Here is a 22,226-nt window from a genome sequence, read left to right on the forward strand (position 1 = left end):
TTGGCTTCTTACTGGGGTATTGTCAGATAAATCTGTTGTGCGTGCTCATGAAATCAGAGTACACCTTCAACTGCTCTGCCCTCAGGTCAGGGCTGCTTTCCTGCTCCCAGACTGTCTTGACTCTGAGCTCAATATCCACATGAGGCTCCAGGATCTGCAAGAGCTGCTGTGTGCTCTGCCCTGGTGCCCAGCTTGCATGAGCAGGGAAGCAGGGTGGGGCACCAAGAGGTGGTGGGGGCAGCAATGCAATTTCACTTTCAGAACTTCACACCAGGTCTGAATGGTTGGTTTGCATTAACCCTGAATTGTTTTAAGCCAGATAAGCCTTTAGCCCCTTCTCCTAAATAGTGCTTACTGTCTTCTCTATCTCCACTGGGGTTTTTTCTCAGTTTTCATGCTTTATTTATGTTCAGTTTAATTGCACATGATTTTAGTTCTCCTTAAATGTGGAGATTGGGAGAAGCTATCATTTTTTGAGAGAGATACACACAAAATCCATAACCACATTCTTTTACAATTCATTCATTAGTGTAATGTTTAATGCTTCCACAAGAGGCAAAAGATAAACATCATGTAACCCAGGCACAGAAAGAAAAAGCAGTTTTTACAGACACCTTTTCAGACTTGGATTTTAACTAGGCAAAGAGAACAGAAATGTTTAGCCACACATAAAGAACAATGATATGAGACAATAAGGTGGCTCTGGGCTGTGAAAAAAACACACATATTCTCCAGTAGCAGAGCAAATGCCTTAAGTTAGCTAAAGTAACAGAACAGAAAAGAATTGTTCAGGTAGATAGGTTGTAAACATCAAAGAACCATAGTTAACTATTTCAGGTTGAGAGTATAAAATGCTTTTGAACCAACAGATTTAAGGAAGCTTTGAATAACGTTTGAGCCTCTCTCCTAATGAAGAGAAAGCAGGATGTTCTTCCATCCTGCAGCGATGTTCTTCCAGCCCCTGAGTGAACCAGCTGTGTTCTAACCAGGTTTGACCTCAGCACAGTTGGGAGGATCAGCCACTGCCCTGTCCTGCACTGGTGTCTGTGTGGACAGCAGTGGCTTGTGCTGGATCTATCTCTTCATTCCAGCCACAGCCTGAGCCCACCAGGTTATTCTGAACAGCCTCACATTAGCACAAAAGTGCAACTTAAAGAAAAGAAAACAAGGCAAATCTTAAGAACTGAACTTGGGAATCAGTAACATTTGCCCAATTAAACGATGACCAGGAGAAATGTAGCAGTGGAAGCTTGAAAGGATGTTTGTTTATATTTCCTCAAATATAATGCTATAAGCCCAATTTCCCCTTAAAAGCAGCACACAAGAAAGCACAGAAAGCAGAACTTGTGGTCATGACCACTTATGTGTTACTGTGGTTATTGTCAGAATCCAAATTCACTGAATATGCAAATCCAGTTTTCTCTTTTTTTTTTTCAATAACAGCTACAGACCTATTAGAACCTGAGGTAAGGAAAGCTGAAAAGGTATTAAATATATACACAAATTTGGTGTAATTTTAAGGAAACTAAAAAAGACATGTAAGTGACAACAAAAGCAGCACTAATAGGGATCTTCAGGTGAAACAACCCAAGTAAAGCTATGTTTATTAGATGGAAATACTTAAAAGTTGAATTTCTTTATACCAAGCATTTTTCTTATTTAGCCTGGATGCAGATGTTTTTCCCAAATAATGTTATGTTGGTAACAGTTTATTAGGAAGTTGTACTGATGAAAACAAGACATCTGCATTTGATGCAGCTGAACAGCTTAAACCACTTCCTCAGTCTTCATCTGAAGCACATGACACCAACCCTGAGACTGCAATCTATGAACTGCTAAAGTTCTAGTAGCGAGGCCAACGGGGGCTGCTGACTGGGAACTTGGGGCAGCAGCATAATGTGGTTTCACGTGATTTTTAGGGGTACAAGGAATACAGAAATCTGGCACATTGCAGACATTAGGCTGGGGCACTGAAGAGCTGAAGTCAAATTCCCACCACCTGTCTGCGGCCCTGTTTTTGGATGAAAAGCCTGTGCAGTCACTGCAGCTCTGTCTGCATGACACTGGCTAACTGTGATGGTGAGTGGACAGCCAGAACTCCCCCTCTTGGACTTCCTCAGAGCAGCCTTAATTCCAGGCTGCTGCCTGACATCTTTAGATTTGTCTCTTTCTCTCTCTCGTGGGGGTTCTTGCAAGGCTGCACAGCTGTAGGAAGTGATAAGGAATTTTTCCTTCCCCTACTTTATTGCCATTTCCTTGCAATCTCCATCCAGGAGAGCAGAACATTAAAAAGGTGTCCTTGTAGGTATCTCTGCCACAGCCTGAGGAGAGAGTCCTCAATGCCTCTATACATTTATGCCATTCATGGGTCCTTTGGTACTGGTGGTGTCACCACTGCCACTTCTGGCTGCATTTGCAAGGGCAAATGAGACCTGAAGAGCTCTTGAAAGGAAGGCTGTAGGTGCCCAAGCTCCAGAAGGGCCTGGCCTAGGAAATACAAGTGGCATAAGACATCTGATGGAGCACAACATGCAGGGTTCAAGGTCAGGTGAACCTTGATGGGCCAGTATCAGTTACTGGCTTTTTATGCATTAATGCAGAATGCCTGTTGGAAGAAGCCCAGTGTCCCCTATGCAGGAGATCAGAGAGCCAGGGGTCTAACCCTGGGCTCTGATCCTGCCTCAGGGACTGCAGCCTTTGAATTGAGTTGCTTTGCGGGACTCACAGGCATCCACACCCTCTGCTGCCCCAGCCTCGAGTCTTTTTTGGTGTGAAACTGTGCAGCTTTTACAGTACACAGGTACCATCACGTTACTACCTTTAATTCTTTCTGCAGGGGTAGTACTGTGTCATAAAGATGATGAAATAGAAAGATTGAAAGTGATGAATACTCCAGTAGCTGTATTTTACTAACCACTTCCTCATAAATAAATAGTTGAACATAACATACCATGATTTGAAATGACAGATTTCAAGTGGGCAGGCTTCTGTATAAATAGACAGCTTGACTTCCCATTCAGCTGTAGTCGACTAAAATACAGACTAAAACAAATGTGTAAAAATATGTCAGAAGTAGGACCAGAACCAGGTCTGGCATTTCTACCACTGATTCATAAGAACACTTCCCTTTTTTAAGTAAAAAATTTCTCTCTACATGCAACCAGAATTATCTGCATAAATTTCTGAGTAATTTGAATGGGCATATGCACATATTCCCATTATAAAGCAATAAAAAAGTGTTCTCAATTTTCAAGGCAAAATTTTCATGATATAATTAGACTCATTACAATATATAATAGAGATTTTGACACCATGTTTTCCACTTGCTAGATTAAAAAGCATTCATCTGCTGTTCTTCACCAACACCCTACATAACAACAGGAATTAATTAGTCATTGAACAAGATTACCCGATGTTGGTTTTTCTTGTTTTCCAATACGACTGCTGAAACATTGAGTTAAAAACTGTGTCAGAACACCTTCCAGAATGAAAAGATAGCCTCAAAATTCTGCACCTCATAGAAACTGCTAATGAATAAAGGGTTAAACTTAAAAGTGTTAAAAGCCAAGACTTGCAGGACCAGCCCAGGTGGGTGTGTGCTGTCAGCATCTGTGGGATCCTCAGGTGCACAGCACAGCTGCACTACAGATATTCTCTCTGGTTTCCCAGGCTACACTGCAGGGCACAGTTAAGACAGTATGAAACAAATAGTACGTGATTCTGAGTTTGCATGTAATATTTACAGCAATCTTAAAAAGCCTAATGTTCATAGAAACTGAAATCTTTGCAACGAGAATAATGCAGTAACAGGTGACAGCAAACGCTGTTTACCTTCCACAGGTACTCCCTTTGTCTCTGTACCATTCAGTTACGTCTCTGTAGCATCAAAGACAGATGATTTGAGGTTAATTAGCATCTTTTCCTGCTTAAGAGGGACATATTCTGGTTTCTCTGAGTTTGTAACTACTTGGACAGAGTAGAAATATCTTCTGTTCTCATGGCATCAGCCAGGAAGCTGAGTTCATTGCACAGAGTCTCGTACCTGAAGGCCATCCGGATCTGGGCAACATTTGTCTTTCGAATGTCATTTCCCTCAGGCCCTTCCTTGCAATAATTCACCCCTAAGAATTTCTGCTTTTCCTGTGAATGGGATTAAAAGTCAAAAGGAAGAAGTCAGTTCAACTGCTTCGACTTACTGCAGAAAGAAGTGTTATTTGAATGAGTCCAATACAAGTGAAAAGAGCGGTTTCAACCAGCTGGCCCATTGAACTCTTCCTCAGAGTCTTAACCAGTTTAGGAGATTTTAAGGCCAAAGTTTGTCCATATAATCACTCAAAAGTGCACTCAGTCTGGCTTGCTAAAACCCTCTGTGTCAGTGTTCAGCTTTCACCTCTTGCATGTGAGAGGGCAAAAAGAGGCTTAGGTCTCTTTTGTTGGTTAAATGTCGCACAAGAGGAAAATGAGCAGATGTCACCAGGGAATATTGGAAGAAACAACAGAATATACTCATGAAGCCCCTTCAAATACCAGTTCTTTCAGAGAAATATTCAAAAGTGACATAGGAGGAAGAATGCTCTAAAGTCCTACAGAAAGCCTTGGCTGTATAGAATTTTAAAGCCAAAAGAGAATTTTAATCTAATCTGACTGCCTATTTAAACCAGAATATTTTCTGCAGTACTCCCTTTTAAGCAAAAACATGTCTTGCTTATGACAGGCAGTTTGTTTTTAGTTAATGCTAAGACATGATGTAGAAAATTGCTGGCAGGATATCACCCAAATAATTAAAAGTCTGTAGAAGGAGAACTGAGTATAAAAAGGCCTCTGGTCTCTCTACATATTTTGAGAATTCCAAAACAAAGCTAATGGGGAAAAGTAACGCTGGTACTTTATTTGTAATGTAAGACTGCATAGCAGATAGTTTGTGACTGTTTCTGGAAAAGAGGACAGGGATGTGCACACACACATCACTAAGCACCTGCTATTCAGTGTTCAGACTATTGACTTGTGGGTTCCTATTTGCCCTAAAATTCTCAGGTTTTCCAGTCATACTTACCTTATTTGACAATCCACTCTGTAGAACGCTGTTTCTTGCTATTTCACACAAGTCACACGTACTTAGTTTCCACACCTGAGCTGCAATAGCATATTCTTCCATGAGAGCTTCCTGCAGCACCAAAATACATTTAATATTAAATTATATGCGAATAAGATATAAATGGGGATACGTACTCATTACTAATTAAGGAATTTGTACATGCTCTTTAGACAGCTGTGAAAAATTAGCAGTTTGAAACTTTAAAACCACAACTACTATGAAAAGCATTGTTAATTTCAAATTTCCCAAGGACTACTGGTTAATAATTAATAGGCACTGGGTATCCAGTTAACTTAGTCTAAGAAATTGCAGCCTGCAGTCCAGATCCTTGGAGGCATTTCTTAGGCAATTCCAAAGGAGCCCCCGGGGTAGAAGAACACCCTGGAGCAGCCAGTTGTAAATCCTGAGTGATTTTGCACGTGGACAGGCAGCAGGGCAATTCCTCGCTCCGGCCCCGCCAAGGCGGGCAGGCGGGTGTGGCCCCAGCAGGCTGTCCCAGCCCAGGACCTTGCACACTCCATGTGACTGCACCCATGCTCCAGGCAGCAGCAGCTCCTTGTCCCGGGCCAGCAGCAGGGCCAGCAGGGCTCGGCTTGTCCAGGGACACGGAGCTGAGCGACGGGCGGGCGCCTCTGGGCACAGCGTGGCTCAAATGGGTGCCAGCCGCGAACGAGGGCGTCGCAACTGGACCAGGCGCTCCTGTCCTGCCAGGCCACCCAAGGGCAGGAATCTGTTTCAGCTCACTGAGCAAGCAGCTCATATGTCATCTTGAGATTCCACATGGTGTTTTTGTAATGTACTTCCCCAGACTTATTAGAGTAAGGAAACTGGACTTTCCTGGCACTCTAGAGGATTGTTTATGAAGGCTCAAACCTCCCTTCAGCCTCATCCTTCATTTTATACTTCAACAGCCAACACTGGAGAGGCAAGAGTACAAAAGAAACATAATTAGGAAATCAGACATTTCCTTCTGAAGCCTAACAGTGAGTAGCAGACAGAGAATGAGGAGGGAGAATGAATGAAGCGACTGAAAGACATGACACTGTGTCCTAAGCAATGAAATAAAAAAACAGCTTTCAGGTCGCTCTGGACCCGGGTGGTGCTGTTGCCAAATTCAAAGCCGCTGCTTTATGCAGTTCCTACCTTTGTGTAATGAAACTGCATGGGATCATCTGTGGAGAGGGAGACGTGCAGTCCCTTATGGAGAAATTCCCGCAGAGGATTTTTGGAGTACTCCAGGAACAGGCTGTTGTTACTAAGTGGGGACATAGCAATGGGTATTTGTGCAAGATAATACAGATACTGGAGGACAGGACTCTGAAAAACAAAACATAGTCAGCTTTTAATGGTACTATGGGATAATGAAAAAGAGAAGGATTTCCCTTGGATAAAATGGAAACAGTACTACAGGGGGAAGAGTGAGATAAAAAAAATTAGGTTGACATTGAACCATGACTTCTCCAGGAAACATTTAAGAATCTGAATTTTAAACCTTACTGGTCTTTATAAAAATAATTTATGTTCTTAAATGTAGGTGTAATTTTTTTAAAAAATATGATGACTAATGTTACTGTAGATTAGTAAGTATATATATGACCATTATGGGCACTGCATTTGATATCAGCTGCATACCTTCCCCCAAAACCTGAAAGTCACAGAAAACAGATGGGCAAGAACTGCTAAGCAATTTTTTATTTCCAAAGCTGCAGTCCAATAGATAAATTTTAGGAGCAAAAGACGTTTTCATTTACGAGAAGTCATGTGTTGCTGTTGCACATAATATAAATAATCTGTGATCACATAATCTTTATTACTGTTTTGTCTTAGCCAACCTATGAACCTAACAAGTGCCTTTATTACTGTTACTATTATTAGTACCTGTTATGCCACCTTACCACACCAGGCCACACAGAAGAGAGGGAAGAGGAGAATGCTTTGGTCACACACTGCTTTAGTTCTACTCTATCTGGGTTTAATTTTATTAATTACTATTCGTGAGCGTAGTATCGGACATGTTTTTAGGTAAATTTTTTCTTTGTTCTTGGTTATGTTGAAAAATACAGAGAATTTTCCAGCATTAACCAGGAAAAAAACTCACTTATAAGGGAACTCCTGAAAAATTACAGTAAACTCAGTGCAAGTCTGCCACCCACTGACCAATTATTTTAATTATGAAACTGTGCCCTGAGGATGGGTTGAGTGATGGTTTTCATTACAGCATTTCTTCTGTCATAAAACATTTGTTCCATCTAAAATATTGTTGTGTCAAACAGCAATGTTGAATTTCTTGATCAAAATAATCAAATCCTTAAAGAACTTCTGAATGAACACTGAATTACACAAATGCCAATCAGAGAAAATGACCTTTGTCCCCATAGAGAAAAAATGAGAGCTTTAATAATAAGTTCTGGGACTAAACTAGGGAGCAGTAGCAAGTCTACAGTTTTAAGTTTTGTTCATGTAATTTTAACTCTGCATGGAGTAACCAAAAATGGGTGCTGCCAAGTCTTTGACATATCTGAACAGGTGATCTTCCTTCCCTGTGAAGACAAAGCTGTCTTTTTGTAGCTTAAGAATAGGAAGTTCAGTTGAGCTTATTTTTTTCAATGAATCATGAAACAGTTTGGTTTGTAAAGGAGCTTGGAGATCATCTGGGTCCAACCCTCAGCAATGGGCAGGGACACCTCCCACTAGACCAGGTGGCTCAATTCCCTATCCCACCTGGCCTTGAACCCTTCCAGGGATGTGGCATCCAGGGCTTCTGGGCATCCTGTGCCAGGGCCTCACCATCCTCACAGTAAAGAATTTCTTCCCAATATCTAATCCAAACCTACCCTTCTTCAAGCCCCCCTTGTCCTGTCACTGCCTGCCCTTGCAAAAAGTCCCTCTCCAGCTCTCTTGTAACCCCCATTTAGCTACTGGAAGGTGCCAGAAGGTCTCCCTGGAGCCTTCACTTTCCCAGGCTGCACAACCCCAATGCTCTCAGCCTTTCCTCACAGGAGAGGTGCTCCAGCCCTCTGAGCATCTTCATGGCCTCCTCTGGACTCCCTCCAACAGGTCCACACGTTCTGGTGTTGGGGGGCCTGGGTGGAGGTTCTGACCAAACTGAAGAGTTACTTGTGAATTAATGGGGCAGCCCAAATGGATTTTGGGCTGCCCAGAAAAATGTCAATTCGGTGCCTTCTGTTTGAACCAGTGATGGATGTCTGAGCACACAGTGATTAGTTTAGGAGCAACCAAGCAATACCTTCTTCAGGAGCAATCCATGAGAGATGTTGTCTGCTGTCAGAAAGGCAGAAACAAGGTGCGTGATAGACCCAGCTTCTCCACAGTGAGGTCGGAACAGGAAAGTGCACATGCCTCTTTCCCTGAAGAGATTAAAAACAACTTTCACTTAAAGCACTGTTCTTTATCTATCTGGTATATAACTGCCAGTAATACGTGAGTTTAAGAAGAAGAAAATTAAGTTACACATTCTCATACAGTTTGATGTGACATCTGCCTGCAGTGGGCTGCTCAAAGGACAGGTCTCTCTACCCAAGCACCTTCTACTACCAGACATATTTGTGTCTTCTTTCCTTCCCCAGTTACATCTCATTTAGCAATTGTCTACCCACTAGGTCAACAGCTGCAGAATGGATTTCAGTGGAGTGAACTGACAGATGGAAAATCCAGTAAACGCATGCAACCTGTGGCTGCAAAATTCCTGATTCAAAATGAGGGAAAAAGGGGAAGCACGTTGCCAAGTGTTAGCTAACAGTACCTAGTGTGATCAGAGCCTGCCATCTCAGCAGGTTAAGTGTACTATAAAACCACACCCTCTGAAGCAGAGATGGTCTAGGAATGTTAGTTATTACACCAGATTTCCACTGAAATTTCTAGAATTATGTTATATACATTAGAGGCAATGCTGGGTTTGAGGTTATAATGGACCCCGTTATTTATTCAGTGCAGACAAATGTCCCACAAGTATTTGGAGATGTTTAAAACAAGGAGTGCTAGAATATAAGGCAATTCTAGGGTGGAAGTTAGTAACATTTCTCCTGATGTGAGGATGTAATCCATCCTCACTGGTATTACCAAAAATATAAAACAGATTTATCAGGGCTGTGTTGACTCAAGCACTCAGATTAACAGGGGGAGCAGTTAGTGACTCATTGGTGAATTCTGTCAGTACCTCAGCTGTAAAGAATATTTAATGATTATCTGGGGGCATTTTAATACAGTAGTCAAAATGATCTTGAGGTAGGAAGTCAGGAGAAAGGGATGACAGCTACCTGCTGAAGTGTGTCCCTTCCATTATAGAATTAAAACTAACAACTGTGCCTCATTGTTTTACATACAAGGTAGTTTAAGGTGGGTGTTTGCATTATGAGTTTTGGTCAAATAGGATGATGAAGGAATGCTTGAAATAGCAGTGAGAGAGAAGAAATAACATTTTGAATGCTAACTTGGATAAAACTGTAAAATGGCAAATCTATGCGCCTTCCATAAGAAAATCCCAAAAATATTTTCTAAATAACTAAAATAACCTAAGTAACTAAATGAAATGAACCATATCCTTTCAGGGTAAGTGATGACACTCTCATATCAGTGAACAACCTCACTGTGCCTCAGCTGGAGTCAGCTGTGCAGGTCACTCAATGAGTCAGCTGCAAATTTAGCAACATAACCTCACGTTGAATTTCAGGCTTTCCTGAGCCTGATGTGAAAATCTGCTCTGACAGTCTGATGTCACATAAGTCCCTGCATTGCTTGCCCAGACATTGGTCTCCAAAGCAGTAAAACTGAGTGAGTCAAGAAGCCTGCTGAAGGAAGTTAGCTGGATGTGCAGTTTGTAATTGCGTCCTACTTGGTCTGTCTCTGAATGTAGCAGCCCCTGAGGTGGTGTGTCACGATATTACTTTGTGTCCCTTAAATTACCAGGAGATAGCCAGGCACCAAGAGGTAGGTACATTGTATTTGGGAATCTGCTGCAAAACCAAGCAAGGGTCAATAATAGGTTTTGTGGGGTTCCTTCTTTCGTTTTGTTTGGTATATGCAGCTTTAAGGAGTTAAAAACCCCCAAAATACACACAAATGTCAAACCAAGATATTCATCTGATGCCTCTACAACTTCTGGTTTTTTTGGTCTGAATTAATTCTATTAGTATTTTCAAAATATCTCAAGTAGTCAACTCTCTAAATAATTCAAAATAATGCTTGCTTCAGAAGGTCTGTAATCTGGACACTCACAGTCTGAGAGAAAGATACTGAATTTCTGAGAACTTCTGAAATAGAAAAGTGTCTACTTACTTCCTAAGGTTGTTTAGCAACATGATGTTCACATACATATAATACAAGTAATAGCTGTATGGGGGATTCTTCTCACTGGTCCAGAGGTCAGGGTTAAGGCTCTTGTCAGAGAACATATGGCCACTGTGTTTGGATTCATCATCAACACTGTCAAAGCCAGTCACCTGGTGGGAGAAGAAATTCACAGAAATAAGGGGCTTCGAGAAGCAAACTTCAGTGCCACTTACTCTTGCTTCAGGACTTGTTTGAACAAGCATCCAGTCCCTCCTTCATTTCCATCCCTATCCTAGCAGTCCTGCTGCTCTGCATCCTACCACACCCTGCACACAGCAGGAATTACATGTTCTGTCAAAGTTTTACCCAGTTTTTTTCTCCTGAGACAAACAGGAAGCCCAGGTGCACAAAGCCTTGAGGCTTCTGTGGGGGTTAATGAGCTGCAAGACTCCCTGAGATCCAGACTAGAATCCTTTGCACTCATCTGCTGTCTTTGATAGCAAGAGGCTCCCAGCAAACCTCAGAGTTCTGATTTGAGGCACACTCAGAAATGTCTGTGTTAACCTTTTTTGAGCAGCTACATCCCCACTTCTCTCCTGAGTTCCATCACGACCTACACAATGCTTCCTTCCAGCTGCCTTCTTCTTGGAGGCCAGTTCAGAAGCAGCTCAAAGTACCCCTCCTGGATGATGATGCACAAGAGCATGCAAACATTCTTGGTCATTAATGAAAGGACAAATAAATAGCTGTTGAGATGCTTCTGAGGAAATAAACAGGTTATGTGACAGTAGGACCTCACAGAGACTTATGCTAAATTATGTGTCAGGGCTTGATCCATTTAATGTGAGAAAGAAAACCCAAACATACTTACATATTTGAGGAATAGATGCAATTCTTTGTGGTCTTTGGGATTGATTGTTGCTTCAAACAAAGGTATAAAGATGTTCTCCAACATCTTCCCAAAACTAGGCAGAATATTTTTAGACCTAAATATGTCACTGAACGGGAAAAAAATAGACACATTCTTTAATAAGCTTGTATTGTACTTCAGTTTTGTATTTTCTGTTATTTGTGTACATTCTAGAGCTTCAGTTCCACCAGGATTCAGAAATTCAGAGTTTATGTCAGGGCAGATTGTTCCTGTGCTCTGTTTCCTTCACTGCCTGGCACTCTGCTTCATCCAGGCTCTGCTGAAGCTCTCAAGTGCTCCAAAAATAGAGGCAGCATGCAGAGGGAGATGCTGCCTCAGAGCAGTGACACTGTCCTTTACAGACATCCACGTACTAACAGGGGAGATAACGAGCTACTCTTGTGAAAGATTGTGTTTCCTAAAGCTGAAACTACTCCAGATGAAAGTGGAATGCTGTGCTTTAGTGAGCCTTTCAGAGAAAAAGGATAGTACTTCCAAGTACATGACTTAACTCAAAGTGCTGACTGCATGTAAGAAATTGCCATGTAAGAAATTAAAGGAGAGAAACTTTCTCCCCAAGGAAAAGCACGCTGGGGGATGTATGTGACTGTGACAGCTCCTTCTCTACTCATACTCCAACTGTGACAATTTCAAAACATGAAGCTCTTAAGCTCAGCTATTAAGTCTGACAAAATTATCAGGGGAGACTGTGTTACGACACACAGTATTGGAAACAAAGAAATAAAGTCTCAAAGGATGCTTAAAAACTAAGAAGAACTGATAAGGATTTAAACAGTCTGGGCTGTTTCCGAGTTCACTGTTATTTAGTCTCTAATCTTGATGATAACAGTTTGACAGAGCATCTTCTGCTTCTTCATGGAATTCAAGAATTGATTTATTCTCATTACCAAATTGTATTTTAACTTGCCTTTGAATGCAGCTTGATTTCACCCAGTTGTAATTTTTGATTTCAGCATCTTCAGACTTACAAATAATTCACAGTAGTTTTATGAATAGCTTCATAAAGAGTAGATTCAATCCCCATCTCGTGTCTTCCACCCCCAGACTGTCAGGAAAACTGCACCAATGGTCAAAAATAAATCTCCCAAGCTATTGCTTATAAATAGAACTATAGGACAGCTAATAAGCCATCTAAATATTATCAGAAATTAAGGCATTGGTATGATTTCAAACTATTAAGATTACCAAGAGCTCCTGATTACTTACTAGATTCTGGGAACCTGAATTATCCAGCGCATATTAGGGGAATAAACTTTATGCTTAATGAACCATTTTGCCAAGTTCAGCCATTCATCTGGAGACCGTCCATAAATGGATAAGCGGGGTTCTGTGTACTGGTACTTACTTTCTTCTAGTTCACGGGCTACTTCCTAGTAAGTAATAAATATATTTGCTTTAATATGGACACTAAGATCATTTACAGCTAGAAATATATTTATCATTGCATTTTTCTCAGAGAAGACATAACTATATTGGCACCCTTTAAAGATAAAGGGAATCTCTTGTCTTTCAAGCCATTGTCTTATTTTAGACATCTAAATCTTCTACTAGCAAGCTAGCTCAAAAATCATATGAGTATAACTTAAGTGTACATAAAACTGGGAATAACTCTAACACCTCCTTTTAGAGGACAATATTCTTGGTGCAGTGATTACTAATACCTTTGTCAGATCTACGTTTAAGATTGATAAATCAGAATTAGACTATTTAAACTACAGCGAATGTCTACATAAAATATGCACAACAATAGAGAATCTGACCCAGAATCTGTGGTAGTAAGCAATTTTATAGCAATTCATTTTAGACAATACTTCTGTATATTCAAGAAGAGCTGACATATACTACATCAAAAAAAAGAAAACCAACCCACTAATTTTTTTGTTCTAAGAAATTAATTTGAAGCCTGTTGCATGCATGTGCAGATGCAGATTTATGCAGAGGCATTTCCCTAGCTCCTCCTTCCCTAGAAACTACCAGTAGCCAACTAAATCCTATCAAAGGATTAAACCAGTGAATTGACCCTCGGCTGCTCTCCATTAGTTTAAAACCACCCACAACTCAGCTTTGAACTAATACACAGCTTATGTGTATGTTTCTAACTCATAAAACTGTTCAGAAAGCAGCAGGGGCTGGCTTAGCAAAGGTTTTCCTCTGAGGAATTGCTGGAGCAAGCCCAACACTTGGAATCACTTAACCACAGTGTTAGGTCTGTATCCAATTGTTACATCACAAATTTATTACAAACCTTCATTTCTCTACTTGAAATGCTTGAAACTTATTTACCTTGACCATACGAGCGAAATATTCACCACCAATATAGTTCTCAGTCTTCAAATACAAGTCCCTCAGCTCACTGGCACCAACTGGATTGTACTTGGAATTGAATTTGTCAAATCGATGGAATGTTTGACGACCCTGGAGGAGGAAAAAACCCAAATAATAATTGTGTAGTTTTAAGGACACAACCATTTATAAATTAAATTACCTAGCATTAAAAGGCACAGAAAAGAAAATTCCTGTGATAACTTCTTTCAAACATGCGCTGTAATGCATGAAGTCAAATTCTGATTTACTAAGTTATCATGCAAACATCGTAGAAACTAGAATTTTGCACTTGGAAAAGGTAGCTTTTTCCCATTTGTTTTGTCATTTCACTAGACTTACCGCATGGACATCTAAAGAGTCTACAGTGAGGTCATAGGGGTCCATGTGAAGGCTTTCGAAGACTTGCTTTAAAGTCATCTTCTTGCCTTTTTTCTCTGCAACAATCCTGTCGGGCTCCGTTTGATAGGTGTGCTTAATAAACCTCAGTAAGTGCTTCTGGTTCATGCAGGCAGCAGCATGGATATGAGTGTCAACCTGAAATCAAAAGGTTATTTATGCTTATCATCCATCTACTTAATTACTTATCCATAAACTTAATTAGCAAAGTATCTATGTCACTGACAACCGGGCCTAGCGCCTTCTAAAATCTTCCTAACATAACCAGTGGATTAGTGCCTAAGCGAATCAAAATGTTTCAGAACCCTGAGATTTTGATTTTGGTAGAATTATTCTATAAGAAGAACTGTAAGTAAAGTAGCCCTCAATTAGTATTTTCCTATTTAAATAGGAAAATTTTCAACAAGATACATTCTAAGTGCCAATCACTGACCCTGGGTTCAGATTAAATTTGATACTTCCTTAAAGGACATTCTGATCCCTTAGTATCATTTTACTTCATGAATGAATCAACAATGCCTCTCTATAGATTGTGGTTATAACTATCCTCATTGACTGAAGAGACTTGGAATTCTCAGCTATTTCCAAAAGCAGAATTCATTTTTGTATTTCAACCATATGAAACATCTTAGGTCATAGAACTGAAGAATATACGTGTGAGATTTTTGTCACTATTTTTTCCAGGTTTAATTATAATACAGCAACTCATTATGCCGACAGACTTTTCAGATCTCTTTTCTGATCTCTTTTCTTAGGTCTCTTCACACACTAAGGCAAGTGCAAATTCGCAGAAGGGCTGAGAGTAGTCCTTCAGGTTTTGTTGAAAAAAGAAGTATTGAAAAGACACAAATTATCTCCACAGGTCTGCTTTGTTTTTGCTCAGAAGCTCTCACTGCTACCTGAGCAGCCTCTATTGGAACACAATCCAAAGAAACAACTCACGAGATCTGGGGGGTTGGTTGTCCTAAGTTTTCCATGTGTAAGTCCTCAGCAACGCTACAAGAACTTCTCAGATAAACCAAATACTCTGATAAGGAGTCACTGAACCTAAATGTCTGAAAGGACTCTCATCCAGGACTCCTCTCTCCGGGAAACTGCAAACCTGGGCAGTTACAAAGTGAGCCCAAGGCATTCCAATCCGTGCAGTGACTCTGCAGTTTCACATTCCACCAACAGAACTAATCTACATCCTTATCTGCTTTTAAGGATCAGCAGGAAACACATCACAGAGCACATGAATAAACCACCCTCCTGCAGTGTAAACCTAGGTTTATGCCATGACATCCAGGCCACAGGAATTCCACCGCTTCACTTGCCACCTGGAGTCATTTTATTTGCATGTTATATATACACAAGTTGTTGCAGCTTCTCCCTGTGAATGTCAGTAGCATAAAGACCTGAACCTAAGCACTTAATTGTTAATCACTGCCTAATTCAAATATACCAGACACATTAAAGCTAAATGGAAAAGCAAGAAACATATTGCTGTCTCAAAGTACAGAACGTAAAGTACATTATTAATGCACAGGAAACAGTGCTGTGTATAAATAGTAAACACACCTCCACACAATGTATTCTCACCCTCTTCAGAGTACTTGTATAGATATTTGAGCCCAAGTGCATTGTGTATGCTCAGGTTAATAAACATTCTCTGCAAACTCTTCCTGGAACAGTGAAATACACCTAGGCTTGGTCAACTTGTATAGGAGAGTGTTAACAACAGTAAACAGATGTCCTGTAGACTCTAAATGCTAATGAAAAGCAAGTCATAAGCAGAGAATAGAGGTGTAGGGACCCTGAATATTTTAGTTTATTGAATTTCAGAATGCAGTGGTTCCAGTAGTGGCTCAGCTACTGGAATTAATGAGTCTTGAAAAAAGTCAGAACAAAAAAGGACACAGCACTTCCTCTTTATGTAAATCAACATGAATTCACTGCTGTTAGGAGGGCACAGATGGAAAGCAAGGAGGCTTTTTGTTCCTTTTGTTTGCTTGTGTGCAAAGATCACGTTGCTTTTAAAATCCTGCTGCCTGTTGAGAAATAATTCTCTGGAGTGTGCCTTTGCTGTTCAGTGAGCTCCTGTCACATCTTCTGCAGACCCCACAAACACATCACACACAGCCCTAGAGCTGAGCTAACCACAGTAGGTTTGTTCTGAGAACAAAGATCCACCTATATATATATTTTTATTTTTTTTTTCTGAGACCTTTCTGGAATCTCCTTCATGCTTTTTCCAGAGAATATTCACTACTTTAATTACCTTTTTTTTCTACCCACTGTAATCTGACCTTTAAGCAAGCAGCAACTTTAGTAACAAAAAGTCATAAAAGACTCAAGTTGAAAGTCATAAGAGTATCACACAGCTTTTCTTCTTTATTGTTTCTTAGCACAAATACAACTTTTTGGAAGATTTAAAGGACTTGAATTTTGAGCTACCCTAGCACAGTTATTTAGTGTATATGCTCTTATACATTTTTACCATGCAGGGTGCAAACCTAACTGAGTGAAGTATCTGAACACAGAACCCTTAGACAGAGCTTAGGTGGGCTGATCTGCTTAGGCAGATTTTTGCTGTTACTGTTATTATTCTGTGAAATGTTATCATGCTAAAAGATTGTTACTCATTTTATTTTTATTTATTATGAAAGGCTTCTACAAAAACAATTTGAACAGACTGAATTCATATAAGGGTGACAAATACCCCCTTTGCCTTCTTCCTCCTCCCCAAAAAAGACAAAGCCACTCCCAGTCTAATTTTGTTCTATTTTGTTTTCATACAATACACGAAATAAGCTGACACTTTTCTGGACCATGAGTAACACACCCTTACCATAAGGTTTATTTGCTTCTAATTGCAAACATTCTCCTTGCATTTTCAAATTCACTATAGTGTCATTCCAGCCCAATTTATCCTTAATGGGGAAAAAAAAAAAAAAACAACAACCCAGCTGCATTCCCTTAACCAGATTTCCTGTTGCACTACTTATTGTCCCTTCCCCCAGCAGAAAACCTTTCACTCAAGGTCACATTAATCTTCAAAGGAAAGAAAAACAGAATGACTGACAGAAGCCTGTCTTGGAGCACAATATTATATCTTCAGTGAACTCACTCTTTTAACAAATGGAAACAGTTGTTTACATAAAGATTAAATTCTTGTCATTCCATCATTCAAGCGATGTTGGACATCAGCTTTCTTGCACTTAAAGGATGGCAGAATTCCCTTCACTCAACAATTCTCCATGTAACAAAGTCAGGCTTTCTTTCTCTGCAAATTCCTATTTCAGACTATTCCATTCCCTTCCTCACTGACCTGACCACCCTGCGCTTCTCTCTGCAGGCATTGGGGTGAAATCTTGTCCCTCCAGGCAAGGTGATTACATCTGTGCACAACCTACAGCTTGAAGGAGTTCCCACTGCTCTCCACATCGAACCAGTACCAGCCTCCCTCAACCACTCTGCCTCCTCCCTTATCTTCCTGCATTCCTTCTCTTTCCTTCCACTGTCGCTCACATCTCCACAAAACCTCTATCCCAGATCTGTTTGATGGATGCTTATCTGTGCATATCATACAGAGCGTTGCACTGAATTGGGCATATGAGCTGCATTCAGAGTGATAAGTGATAAATACAGCAGAAAGAAATGCCAAGACCAGCCCTTCTAATAACACGCAACTTTTCCAGGGCATGGACTGGTAGTATCCAGAGCTGTAAACTGCCACATTTTCTAAACATGTACACTTTCACTGGTAAATACTTCTAACCCAATAGCTATGGGCTGCATGAACTTGACACTGAATCCTGTGCAGGCTTTACTTCAGTGCTGAATTGAAGGGAAATCATCCCACTGCTAGATTCCCTGCATCAGCTTTTCTGATAGGATGCAAAGCTTTATCCAGTGTGATTGATTTTCTCCTTGCAGTTCTTTAAGGGGAATGAGAGGCAGAGGCACAAAATGCTCTGTCTGGTAGTGCAGAAATGCTCCTGGCAGCAGAAATAGTCCCTAGAGCTGTGCAGAGCTCCTCGGGAGCTTGTCTAATTCATATTTATGCCATGCAGAGCAACCCAGAAACCAGGAGAGGTGAGAAGAGAATCCCTGCATATCCAGCTTCTTGCTTGGCTGCAGAATGCAACCCGAGTGTTTGTATCCACACAAATATAGAAATACACTGCTGTGAAGAGAAAAATCTCTTGTTCTGTTCTTTGAATTATTAAGAGAGAGGAAAAGATTTATGATCTCTAGAGAAATTTTGCATTCTAATGATTGACACCTTTACACCTGACTGTATTTTGTGCTCACTTGCAAGACTGAGGGTAGAAACAAGAATTTGCCTCAGCATCTCTGCAAGGGAGGAGGGGAGAAGCGGCACTCAGAGCTTTGAAAGCACAACAGCCAGCTCTACCGCCAGTTAGCAGTGGCAAGGCACCATTCCATGCCATGCTGAAGGGGCATTCCCTTTGGATCTGATGATGACCTGCAAGTCTTCCCAGTCACTGTTGTTTTGGTTTATATGATGAAACTATTTCATCACCAAAGCCAGTTAAGTAGCTACTGGGGAAACGAAACAACAAAAAAAGAGCAAACTTAGAATGAATCAAAGCTCATAGAAGGCAAGGTGGAGGTTCACCGTTCACTCACGAGGTTTGTCATCAAATGTTTAAAAAGCAGGCATCTGCTAATTTCATTTAGTATTTTGTGAGAACTGTAGGATTTAACAGCATTTAAGCCCACTCTAACTTCCCTTCTTACAAGTACAACCAGTGGTATTTTGTTACCCTGGTTTTTCTGAGTTTTTTATAGCCTTTTGATTTTTCATAAAATGGAGTCAGATCTTTTTAGTTATGGTACAATATTAGAAGCAGTTTTACCTTTTTCCCACAGATGTAACATAAACAAATCCTTTGTTTTTCATTCTCTGTCCTTTGTTTGCATATTTCTAACCTGAAAACAATTGTAACTGACTGCTGGTCTGGCCAGTTGGCTTGAGAGGTGAAAACTCTAAAAGCCAATCTTCTGCTAGACCCACAAATGTATATAAAGTAAGAAATAACCAAAGGGGCTCTCTCTCCGCCCTGTCTCAGCCTTGAGCTGGACGGAGAAACCTCTGCTTTGCGAAACCTCTTGTCTGCGTGTGGCTGCTTTGTGTGTCGTGATGACAGTATTTCAACTCTGTGGTCTTAAAAACCAGCTAGAATTTACTTCCTTTTTGTCTAACCAATAATTTAAAAATTAAAAAATCAGTTGCAATGCTCTCGTCCAACAGATGTCACAGCAGCAGCCAGCTACTGCAGTAGAGCATTCAGCAGGGCTGTGAATGCAGAAACTGCATTTTCCCATGCAGCTCCCCACACAAGGTTGGGCACCTGCACTAGTGAGGCTGCAGGCAGGAGAACGTGATGTGTAAAAGTCACTGCTAGGACATATCCTCAGGTCTGGTTTGCTGACACACTGAAATAGTGGATACAGAAAGAAAGAATATCCAAAGAGGGTTAGGCTGTGATTTTTTTCATCTTTAGAAACTGTATCAAAGCTATCTGCAGTGAAGGACACCTGCCAATTCAATACATGGATATCCACTACAAAGGCAGCAAATAATGTTAGGTTAAAAAATCTCTTTGGCTTCACCTCAAAAAAACCCCAAAATTAACTGTCTGCTCTGAATTATCTGAGGCTGTTGGGCACAAAAGTCTACAGGAAGCCCTTCTCAAACAAACCTCACAGACAGGACAAGACACTCTGGTACACAAAGGTTAAAACTCAGTTCTGAGTTTGTGTACCACAGAACTAAACTCTTGTTCCTAAATTTCATTGTTCATGGGAAATGTGTGTTGCCTGCACTTCGCTGTGCATCAGCAGGAGAATGTGAGGAATCCTGCTGATGGCAGACTCGAGTCTCCTCTGAAGTTCGTGTTTTCCTCACAGACAGTTGTTCACCTCCTGTGGAGAGCCAAGGGGAGCCAGCCACGCTGTCTTAACACCTGTGGATTCTTGTCTGTCTACAGAAATACCTGTGTTCTTAGTAAAGGGCAATTTTCCAGGTACAGCTTGATCAGTGCAAAATGTATCTTGGGCTGAGTTCCGGTTAGGTTCAGTATGCAAGATACAAACATGCATGTTCCTAATTTGAGATGAGCTTTATTCTGGGTTTTAAGAAATAGATGATCTCACTGGAGGAGAACTCTTATTAAATCAGGAAAAAAATGGAGAAGGGGGCAGGAGACAAGGGAAAACTAATAATGTTTGGTTGCCATGCTAGCAATTAATCCTGGCCAGCTTTCTACTGTGCCTTTTCAAATGCAGCAATACACATTCACTGACTGACCTTGCCACTACATTCATCTCTGTTCTAATTTTGGCATTTGCCATCCGTTACTTTGGCTCTTTCATATAAGCTGATTGTACCAGGACCTCCACACTTGTGTCTGAGGGATGTGATACACAACTTCACCACCAGGTGAATCTTGTTCCTTGCTTTCCTTGGGAGCAGTAAACATTTCTTAGGATTGACTTAACAGAGAGACATCCTGAAAACATAGGCTGAGAATTGTGGCTTTCAAATGTTTCAGTGCTGATCCTGTTATTAGCAAGGAAGCACTTCAGGGAAGTTACAGTTCCAAACATTCCAGGGAAAACAAGGTTATCTGGGGGCTTACAGGAATTGTGTCTGTAATGCAGTTTACTTTCCAGAGCGCTTCAGAAAAATATTACTTGGGAGCTTGCTTCAGAAAAATACCTTAAGCAAGGTTAACTCTGTGCAGCAAGAATTTTCAAGCAGTACCTGGCAGCAGGAACGGTGTCTGGTAGAGAAGAGCAGGTTGGTTCCTGCTCTCTGGAATGTGCTTATTGCCAGAGGGGAAGTAATGCACTTTTTGTGCTTTTGAACAACATGAATCTTTTTGTAGAGTGGCTTATTCAACAGCAGGTAATTAAAAAATAATTAAGATATGCCCAGAGACATAGAACATTTGCTTTTAGATCAAAAGCTGAACTTAGCAAGTACAATCCTGTTAATTACAACTTCTCAGTAACCAAACTGATTGCGGTCACCCGATCCACACCTCTGCATGTCTCAGTCACCATATGTTTTATTATTAAAGTCTCTGTCAGCTACTGAAGTGTTTTCTCTCAATGTGGCACGTAGCAAATGTCTTTCCAGGCTTATGCAAGAAAACTGTCAGGTTGGGAGCTGAGTCTCTGCCACTGGAGTGAATTAGCTGCCAGATCCTCCCATCCATACGTTTAACAAGTTGGAAGGGTGAAATCCATTAGAACTTAGCTGCCAACTCGTCTGCTTCCACCCTTGGGATGGACACTGGGAAGGGTATTACCACAAGAGTAGCCAGCAAACACACTGGGCATTATAGGGAAAAGCCAAGAGGAGTTTTGGATGAACTAGTGCTAACCAAAAAGTAACAAGAAGGATTAGCAAACCCTGAAGTTACAAAATAAGGGTTACCTTTCCAGTTACATAGAGAAACAATGCAGAATGGACCTAAAGTGGTTAAAAACACCAGCCACAACTGTGAAGAAATCTCGCCTATCAAAATGAAGCAGTAACTCCAGTAACTTCCCCTCCACTTCAGGAAAGGGAAGCAAATAAAACAGCCTAACACTGCCGCTTCCATGCTTTGAAGAGAACACAGCTCCCCTGGGTGTGAATATGTCAGGAAATTAAATCAGCTCCTTGATTCCCCTACCTGTCGCCTAATTATAGCCCAGTGTATCTCAGAGGGAACCAAGACTACAAGTCAGATCATCTTTTTACTTAATATATCACAGACTTTTTTTTACCAGATACTGAAGGCAGCATGAACCCTCAGTTTCGTTTCTGTGGGAGGTCTTTTGACATGTATTTAAACATCTGTTTTCAATATGAGATGCAATTATCATCTAAAATCTATACAGCTGTTCCTACTACAGTCTAGTAGGACATACCTGCATGAAAGCAGAAAAAAATGCACTTGAATATCTTTGAGTTCATTAAAATTAATTAAACCTCCATATGGATATTTTTATTCAGAATCCAAATGAGTTTCATTTGATTGACTCTGTTTCACTCCTTTAAAGCAATCTACACACAATTAAGCCCCTTTGACTCTAAATAAGCAAACAAATTACTTTAGCATAATCCAATTAACCCACGCACATTCAAGTTAATTTTCCTGGAGAGCTCCCATGTATAAAAACATTAAC

The 22,226-nt window shown here is 40.7% G+C and overlaps 1 protein-coding gene across 2 annotated transcripts in view; it reads right to left on the bottom strand.

The window, feature by feature from the left end:
• Positions 1–521: 521 nt before the first annotated feature.
• Positions 522–22,226, bottom strand: part of AMPD3 (adenosine monophosphate deaminase 3) — a 33,208-nt gene continuing 11,503 nt past the window's right edge. For both annotated transcript variants that reach the window (XM_040066338.2, XM_040066337.2), the window contains exons 7-15: positions 13,980–14,174; positions 13,599–13,730; positions 12,522–12,685; positions 11,256–11,382; positions 10,391–10,554; positions 8,343–8,463; positions 6,239–6,412; positions 5,054–5,164; positions 522–4,140 (exon numbers count right to left, since the gene is read on the bottom strand). In XM_040066338.2, coding sequence (XP_039922272.1) covers positions 3,964–4,140; positions 5,054–5,164; positions 6,239–6,412; positions 8,343–8,463; positions 10,391–10,554; positions 11,256–11,382; positions 12,522–12,685; positions 13,599–13,730; positions 13,980–14,174 — 1,365 coding nt within the window. In that variant the 3' untranslated portion in view covers positions 522–3,963. The remainder of the gene's footprint in view (positions 4,141–5,053; positions 5,165–6,238; positions 6,413–8,342; positions 8,464–10,390; positions 10,555–11,255; positions 11,383–12,521; positions 12,686–13,598; positions 13,731–13,979; positions 14,175–22,226) is intronic.

The sequence above is a fragment of the Hirundo rustica genome, chromosome 6 (assembly GCF_015227805.2).
Source record: "Hirundo rustica isolate bHirRus1 chromosome 6, bHirRus1.pri.v3, whole genome shotgun sequence".
In the NCBI taxonomy this organism is placed as follows: domain Eukaryota; kingdom Metazoa; phylum Chordata; class Aves; order Passeriformes; family Hirundinidae; genus Hirundo; species Hirundo rustica.